Source organism: Echinops telfairi, unplaced genomic scaffold (genome assembly GCF_000313985.2).
Source record: "Echinops telfairi isolate 266 unplaced genomic scaffold, ASM31398v2 ScPeMD7_7469;HRSCAF=8507_1, whole genome shotgun sequence".
Classification (NCBI taxonomy): domain Eukaryota; kingdom Metazoa; phylum Chordata; class Mammalia; order Afrosoricida; family Tenrecidae; genus Echinops; species Echinops telfairi.
The window spans coordinates 108675535-108684740 of record NW_022111373.1 but is presented as its reverse complement, the minus strand read 5'-3'; the positions used below and the strand labels follow the sequence as shown (position 1 = coordinate 108684740).

General features: G+C 45.6%; 1 protein-coding gene across 1 annotated transcript in view; it reads right to left on the bottom strand.

Moving 5' to 3' along the window:
* Positions 1 to 9138, bottom strand: part of OXCT1 (3-oxoacid CoA-transferase 1) — a 183767-nt gene extending 174629 nt beyond the window's left edge. The window contains exon 1 of the mRNA XM_045285159.1: positions 9005 to 9138. Coding sequence (XP_045141094.1) covers positions 9005 to 9082 — 78 coding nt within the window. The 5' untranslated portion in view covers positions 9083 to 9138. The remainder of the gene's footprint in view (positions 1 to 9004) is intronic.
* Positions 9139 to 9206: the final 68 nt, after the last annotated feature.

Here is a 9206-nt window from a genome sequence, read left to right as displayed (position 1 = left end):
TTTCAGGAAGACCGTGTTGTGCTGGGTTCTGTCGGGTCTCTGGGAGTCAGAACAGAAGGCAGGCTATGAGATGGGTCTTTGGGTTTTGGAATACAGAGGGAGCCACTGTGTTGTGAGTCTTCACAAAAACTTGGCCTCCATGGAGTTCTAGCTTTCAATGTAAGAATCTTTGTCCTCTGGCAGAGTGTGTTTGGAAGTGGGTTACAAAGACTCCCCTAACCGGCCCAAGAAGCATCGGCCGTCTCACCCTCAAAAACGTATGTCCTTAATGGAAATCAGGGTACCAGGGTAACTTGGTCAAAAGCCATACATTCCTCCCTCACCCCAGGGAGAAGATTGGAGGGCCCCAGAAACAACCTTGTAGTCTTCTCTAACCCATGGTCCCTTGCCCTCTGCCACTCTCCTGCCTGCAATGGTGATGGACTGATCTGCCACCAATTGTGATTTTGGTGACACGGCTCTATTTTCTGCCTTCTACAGTTAGCAATGTGGCCCCGAATCCTTCACACACCATATGGCCTCCTGCTGATGCAGTCCCTCATGCAGGTGACTTGTCTTGTCTTCTCTTTGCTCTGCTGAAAACTTAATGAAGAGGTCTCTATAAAATATATTTAAATGTGGAGTCTTTCTCCCATAGAACACGCCTGTACAACACACACGGACACACACAACTGATTCTAAAGGAGTTTAGGTTTGGTTTGTTTGTTTTAATGAAACCTGGCCCACTGTTGTTGCTAGGTGCCATCAAGTCAGCTGGGGCTCAGAGAGACCCTGCGGACAACTGAGCTGGCGAGTGAAGCACGGCCTGCTCCTGTTTGGCCTAGACTACAGCCAATGAACTGATGCGATCTTTGTTGAGGGTTGTCACTACAGGGTTCCTACCTTTACAATTACTTCCATATGTGTGCTTATTTGCAACGAAGTGATACCATCTCAAAATTGCTAGACCGGGCTATTCAGAGATTGCTGGGCAAGGCAGCAGAGCAAACAGCATGGGGATGGGGAGGGGTGAAGCAGGGTGCCCTTGACCAACCTTTCAGTAAAATGGACTGGCGTCCTCAAAGGCCTAAAGCAAGGGAGCTTGCCTATTTAGGAAGAAGCACCACAAGTGCTGCCTTTAACCCTTTCAAATGATTTATTCTCTTCCTCAGCTTGCTCTCTGATAGCCTCTCTGTTTCTTGGGAGTCAAGGTGTCTCCCTGCCAGCATCTAGGAATACTCAAGCAGCTGGAGAAAACGATTTCTGGTAACATCTTTTTTTCCCTGGACAACTGAATCCAAAGAGAGTTCTCACTCAAAAACCCAAACTCACTGCTATAGAATCAAATCAGACCCAGAGAGACTATGAGACAAGGTAGAACTGCCCATGTGAGTTTCCAAAACGAACTCTTTAGGGGAGTAGAAAGCCCAAGCTTTCTCCCGAGGAGAGGTTGGTGCGTGTGGACGGCAGCCCAGCTTGTAACCACTACACCACTAAGGCTCGTTAAATTGGCCTCTATTTTCTATGTATTTTGGATATCACAAGATCATGCACCATCTGCCAATTTTTTTAAAAGTCAAAGAAACAACCCCAAACTTGATAGAAATTATCAAAGAAAAAAGAGTAAAACATTGTCATCTACATGTCTTTTTTCCCCCCTGCCATCTGCAGAAGTGCTTTCTGGTTGCTAATGAATGTTGCTATTACTATTTGAGGATGGAAAATAATCATGGCTAGATTATGAAGTTCAAGAAATAATCATACGTCTTATGGTAGAATTCCTTCCCCACCTAATCTCCTTCTCCATCTTCCCCTTCGTTTACCTTCTCCGTCTCGATCCAAGGTCTGTTCATTCACATTCACGTACTTAACCTCTGAGGTCTTATTATACTGTTGAAACTACATTTGTCCTATTCCCTCCGGTTTTAGAATCTTCTTCCTTTCTAATCACTTTTGCCATTATTTCTTTCACTTAATTTCTCATTTTCTTGGCATTCAACACAGGATGTACTTACTCAATTTTCTGGCAAAGTAAGCATCAGACATCCTTCCTGAGTGGATTTATTTCTTAGGCTCATGCAGAACAAACCCATAAAGCATACTGCTTTTGTTTAAACTTTTAAATAACTCTACTTAAATCACACAGAACTATATACCCAAGTGGTATTTATCTTGCCCCCTTAAAGTGTGCCATGACAAAGAAAAGTTAAGGGCACCTCCTAAAGTTTCAAAATTTGATAAACCAAAGTGGGAAGGTAGTGGAGGGGGTGGGTAGGAGTGAGGATGACAATGTTAGAAAAGACAAGGCAGTAATAGGCAGGTGGTTACAAAATGTTAACACTTGCAAGAAGATATCATTGGCCAAGAAGGAGTGGTGACATTTGTTGAAATGTTTTAGCTGTGTCTACCAAGTCTGAATATTTATCTCGGACTAAACACACAATTACACACCTGTACCATTCACAAATCTCAAGGAGCACAGTGGCCATCTCTGGCACTAAGCAATCCTTTCCAGCACAGGTGTGCTGTTTTCAAGGGATCATGTTCTATTCTGTTCCAATGTCAGGGATCGTCAAAGGGTCCCTAAAGGAGCACAGATGAAAGGATAACTAGGGGAGTTCAGAAAGGTTAAGGGGTTCCCTCAGAGAAAAAGGACTAATAGAAACAGGGGTTCTAGGCAGAGGGAGAGGCAATTGGAAAGGTACAGAGATGATGTGAAAGGACTCAGAGTAATGCCCCAGGGACCTGCAGGACCACACTCTAGGACCACCAAAATCAAACAGAGGCAGGATGTGAGTAAATTAAGAGTTCTAACTTCTTTATGCAAAGAGGAAGGGCTGTCACCCCTTTTTAAGCATGGAGAGGCCATCATTCTCATATGGGAGCTTGAACCAGGAAAGAGGATAGAGCTGGAGGGGTGGCTTACTCATCCATTCACTTGTCCATCTCTTCAAAAATATTTAGTCTATACCAACTATACAAAGTACCATGAGCCCTAGCGGTATAGCTTATTGCAAAGCCGACAGTTCAAGTCTACGAGCCACTCCGCCAGAGAAAGATAAGGCTACCTCCCCCCATGAAGATCTACAACACCAGCAATTCCAGGGAGCAGTTCTACTCGTTCCTATAGGAGCGATATGAGTCAGCCTCGACTCACCGGCATTCAGTTTGGGATTATACTAAATACCACCAGTGACAGAATGGCATCCACTCACCTACACAGAACAGTCAGGATGACTGTTACTCAAATTTGTGCATTAACCACCAATACCAAAAATAAAGAAGCGAAAGATTTTTACCAAATTCTGCACTCTGAAACTGATCCAACAAATGGTTAACTTTTTATTGTGAATCAGGTTAAGGTTTACAAGGCAAATCAGTTTAACGTACAATCCATACACATTTTGTATCATGTGATTAATTGAATGCAATAATCCCCTCCACTTTCTCATTCTTTCTAGTTTCCATTCCTCCTTTTGTCCCAACCCTTCCTGCCTTCCAAACTTTGTCCTTGGCAAATGCTGCCCAAGGTTGGTGGTTCTAAGGAAGGTACACCTGCCTAGTGTTCCCCTTAGAGGCATATTATATTGTTCAGCTGAAAAACTGAGTCATGGGGGTGAGGTCAGTTCTAGGCCTGACTAAGACCCACAGACTCAGGGGTTCCACCAGTCTTTATCAGACCAGTAAGCCTGGTCATTTTTTTGTTTGTTTGTTTAGTTTTGTGAAACTTGCTCTTGCTCTTGAACTTAAGAGTACCTAAATCAAAAAAATTTTAATAGAGTAAAAGAGCTGAACAGAGTTGTCAAGAGTGGCTCAAGGACACAGACTAAAGTATTATAATGAAATATGCAAGGACCGAGGGTTAGAAAATCGAAAGGGGGAAACATGCTCAGCATGCCTCAAACTGAAAGAACTGAAGGAAGTAAAATATTTTTTTAAAGAACTGAAGACAAAACGTCAAGCCTCACACTGCAACACTGAAAAATTCTACAGACAAAATATTAAACATCAAAAGAAGATGAAAGGACCACACGGAATCATGGAGCCAAAAGAAAGGTCGAAGTCCAACCATTTCAGGAGATGAGCACAGATGACTCTACAGGCAGAAACCCAAGCTGCACTAAAGCCTGTCGTGAAAAACAATGTTCTAGGAAGTAGCAGAATCATAATCAAGTAGGTCCAACAAACAGATTCAACGTGGGAAGTACTCAGACATCTATGCCGAGAAACTTGCAAGACTGCTAGCCACCTGACCACCTGAGCAGAAGACGTCCATATTCATGCCCATTCCAAAGAAGCATGATCCCAACATAATGAAGAAAATATGAAGCAATACTACTAACATCACAGACAAGTAAAATCTTGCTGAAGATCAAGCAAAAAAGGCTGAACTGCCAGAAATTCAGGCAAGATTCAGAAGCGTGTGTAGAATGAAAGATATCATTGTTAGTGACAGATGAGTCTTACCTCAAAGTAGAGAATCCTAGATGCTTACCTGTGTTTCACTAAATATGAAAGGGCATTAGACTATGTACATCATAAAAAGTTACAGATAACTGTGCAAAGAATGGGAATTCCAGTACACTTAATTGTGTTCATGTAGAAAATTATGCACACGCCAAAAGGAATTTATTAATATAGAACAAGGGATATTGCATGATTCCAAATCGGGAGTGGTGTGAATCAGGGTTGTAGCCTAACACCATACTTAATCAGTATGCTGAGCAAATAATCCAAGAATATGGATTTTATGAAAAAGAATTCAGCATTGGGATTGAAGGAAGACTTGGACAACCTTCCATGTGCAGATGACTCAATCTTACTTGCTGAAAGCAAAAAGGACTTGAAGCACTTATTGATGACTATTATTTTGAAATGGATTACATCCTAAAGTACAGAAAACAAAAAATCCTACCAGCTGGACCAAAAAAGCAGTATCATGATAAACAAATGTAAGACTGAAATTTTCATGGATTTCATTTGATGAGGCTCCACTATCAACACTCATTAAAGCAACAGATGAAATGGCATATTGCACTTGGCAAACCTGCTGCAAAAGACCTCTTTCAAAGTGTTGTAAAACAAAGATGCGCACTTTGAAGTGCGCCTAACCCAACCGTGAGATTTCCAATAGCCTCAAATGCCTGAACAATGAGTAAGGATGACCTGAGGAGACGTGTTGGCAATGATTATTGAAGATACCACAGACTGCAAGAAGAAAGGGGAAAAGACGGGGCTGTCTACTCCCATGAAGAGTTACAGTCTCGGGGACTCACCAGGGCAGTTCTTCTGTGTCCTATAGGGTTGCTATGAGTCAGCGTTAACTATATGGCAGCAGGTTTGGTGTGGTTTGCCCAGAAGGAAGAACAGATCTGTCTTGGAAGAATGACAGCCAGAATGCTCCTTGGAAGCGAGGATTGTGAAACTTCATCTTGCTACCAGTCATGATTAATAGAGTGTCAGTATAAAAGAAGACCCCTCGGGAGATGGACTGACAGTGGTTTCAACAATGGGATTATATATAGCTTTAATTGTGAGGATGGCACAGGATCACACCGTGTGAAGTTGTACATTGGGTGGATATGTGTCAGAATCAACTTGATGCCATTTATCAATAACATACTCAATACCGGAGAAACAGAGTTTAAAGCTAAAACAAAACAGGCATTGTCCCAGCTATGATAAAGCTTAAAATCTAGTACATTCACTAAATAATTACTAAACTCTGCCCCTATTTACAATATGCAGTCGGGATACTAACTATGAGGGCTGCGGGTGGAGAGTACAAAGGGCAGCACTGAGGGACATTTCAGAAAGGGGGTCAGGGGGTCTATGGGGTCAACGGAAGTGGACGAAGGAGGAGAGTTACAGAAGGATGGTGCCAAGACTTCCAACTTACACAACTGAATTGAGAGTGGTGATGTTAACCACAATTTTTAAGCAGAAAGAAAAGAAGGACGGAAGAAATAAAGGAAGGAAGGAAGAGCCAGGTCAGGGCTGGTTCAGTTTGGTTCCGAAAGGGCTTGCAGTGCTAAGAAACATCCAGGCCACCAGTCAACAGCTGAAGCAGAATGACTGCAGCTCGGGAGAGTCTGAAATTGGAGAGAGAGTTGGAGTTTCCAAGCGGAGAGGTAGGTAAAGTGTTCTTGTGGTTTTATGTTTATGTTCCCACTCATCATGTTCTGCAGGGAACGGAAATGGGAATGAAACGTCTCCTCCTCCACAGTCACAAAGGAAGTCTTCAAACCTAAGTCCATGCAGTGTGTTGAGCCAGTGCTTCTCAAAGTGTAGTCCCCAGACTAAGGTCACCCAGGACCTTTGTAACGCAGATTACTGGGCCCCACCCCAGGCCCACTAAATCAGAAACTCAGGAGCAGGCACACATTCGATTTTAAAAGCCTCCAAGTACTGCTCAATTTTCCCCCCAGTAGTTTTATTGGCAGATAATTCACCTATCATACGATTTAATAGTTCAATCACATGAAGAAGAACTGTGCAATCCTCACCACAATCCATTTCAGAACATTTTCTTCCCTCTTGTATTCATGGTCGTTAGCACCCTAGTCTCCCCGACCTGCCCTTTCATGCCCCCTCCAAACCAGAGCAAATTCACTGCCGTCAAGCTGAGCCAACTCATAGCAACCCTAGATGACAGGGTAGAACTGCCCCAGTGAGTTTCCAAAATTGTAAGAGTTGACAGGAATAGAAAGCCCCATCTTTCTCCCCTAGGTAATTATTAATCCAGTGACAGTCTCTAAAGATTGTTTTATCCCCTCCAGGTGCTTCTGATGCATGCTCAAGTTTGAGAGGCACTGTACTAAACTATCCATTTTAAAAGAAAAGTCAATTAAATTATATATATATATATTTTTTTTTAATTTTACTTGTTACCTTATGTTTAGCAGTGAGTCCTGGTGGCATAGTGGGTTATGCATTTGGGCTGTTAACTGCAAGGTCAGCAGTTCAAAATCACCAGACAATCTTGAAGAAAAAGATAAGGCTTTCTACCCCCATAGTGACAGTTTCAGAAACCCACACGGCAGTTCTACCCTGCCCTATAGACAGGGCTCTACCCTGTCACTATGAGTCGGAATCAACACCGTGGCAACGAGTTTGGTGTTATGAGTGTTATGTTTAGCAGAAGGAAAAAAATTTAGCTAAAGGTTACTACTTAAGTTTGGCAACATCATTTGCTCATTCATGTATTAAACGTGTGTTCAGTGGCTACTTCATGTTAATACTCAGGGGACCCAAGAATAGAGCATAGAACACTAGATCCTGCTCAATGAGTAAGTTGTGGAGGCCGAGAAGACAAGAAATGTTTGAAAGGTTAAGCAAGTACAATTGCATTTAAAAGTTACCGTGTGTTACAGTTCAAAAGAAGTAGGGCATCAGGATTTAAGCGCTAAATAAACACCAAGGGCACCAAGTACAGTCCACTGATGGAGAGCGAAATTGCCCTGGCTGGAACATCATGGTAATTAAACATGAAAGAGAAAAACTCACTGTTAGATCTGAATTTTCTGTGAGCTACTGCAAAACTCACAATCTGTATTGAGGTCACCAAGAAAGTAAATTTCACTTAGTCAAATAACTGCCATGAAAGGGCAGAGTAATTGACCTTGGCCCAAGGGCAAGTCCAGCACTGGTAGCAATCTAATAGGTCAAGTTCTTTTTTAACAATGCTTTATATAACCAAAAGTATCTGCAAGTATGGAAATGTTCCATAGAAGCCATTTTTAACCGTAAAATCATCCAGGTCTAAATCGTTACGTAGCACTAGGAAAGCTGTGGGCGGAAAGGAGAGTGAGGGCAGGAGTTGTCTGGGAGCTCAAGTCACACTTTTAAACTCAACTATTATTCAATATTTTACACACACATGTCCGTAGAATCCATTCCCCACTCATGGCGACCCTGTAAGGCTAAGCAGAACTGCCCATGGGACTTCCCAAGGTGTACACTTTCTCCTGCGGTGCAGCTGATGGACTCGAAACGCTAACTTTTCCGCGCTTCACCACTGCACCACTAACATATTATTAAATAAAAATACTGTTGTTTCCCGTATTCTCTTCCAAGAAAGCGACTACTGCCACGTTTACAGAGGGAATAGTATAGTAATAAAGTCACTCTCCTGGACCAAGCGCTCTGGTCCTTACTGGACTCCAAGCATGCAGGGAAGAACCTCACCAGAGCAGGGGGCTTGCTTGCAAGCAAGGGGCAAACATGCACAACAAGCAGCCATCTGTGGTGACAAGTGCCTCGGGATACCACGAGGCGGAAACCCAGCAGGAAGGACGGAGCTAGGGTTGCAATGGGTTTGGACACGAAAGCCTGTAAGACCAGATATTGGGGGCGCCTGGACAGGGGCGCGCGCACCCACACTGAGCGCGAACTCCCCCCCTTTGGTCTCGAGGACGCCTTTTTAGCGCCTCCCTCGCCGACACCCGGGGCAGACGCTCCGGTACCGGTTCCTCTTTCAGCCAGGCACCGCGGTGGGGCACGGCCTTATAGGGAGAGAGGCATTCCGCCCCCACCGCGCCCTTCATCCGCCCCCTTGGCACCCAGCGCAGGACGAGCCCTGGTTCCCCAGCTCCGCGTTCCAGGCCTTCGAGCTTGCCTCTGGCCTGAAAGCCCGGGCGAGGGGCGCAACCCCACCGCCGGCTGCCTCCACCTGCATCCCTCCTCACGCCAGCGCCCTCCTCGCAACCAAGCAGGTCCAGGTCACCCCAGCGAGCACCGTGGGGGCAAAAGGTCCCTGCCATCCCGGGACGACCTACAAGCCCCGCGGGGTGCAGCGGCAGCCCGGCGCCCTCCCACCCTTCTCCACCCGCCTCTAAGCCTCCTCTGGCACCCCAGGGCGAGCGCGCCGAGCGCATCTCCAGAAACGACGGGTTTCCTAACCGCCACCGGCATTGCGCCACGGATGCCCGCGTTGGGTGCGGGGGGAGGATGGAAGCAGAGGCTCCCACGCGAGGACCACTCCGCTCCCTCCCGCGCGGGGCCTTCCTCTCCGCGGGCACCTTACCTTGGACCAGGCGCCCCCGGAGCCGCGGGCCGAGACCCAGAGCCGCAGGCCGGACGAGAGGAGTTTGAGAGCAGCCATCTTCAGGACCCCGCGGCCGGATCGCGGGCGCGTGGAGGTTCGAATGGGAGCGATCGTTGTGCGCGCAGCCCGGGCGCCGCCGCGTCACCGCGGAGGAGGGTAGGGCCGCGCGAGGGGGGCGGGC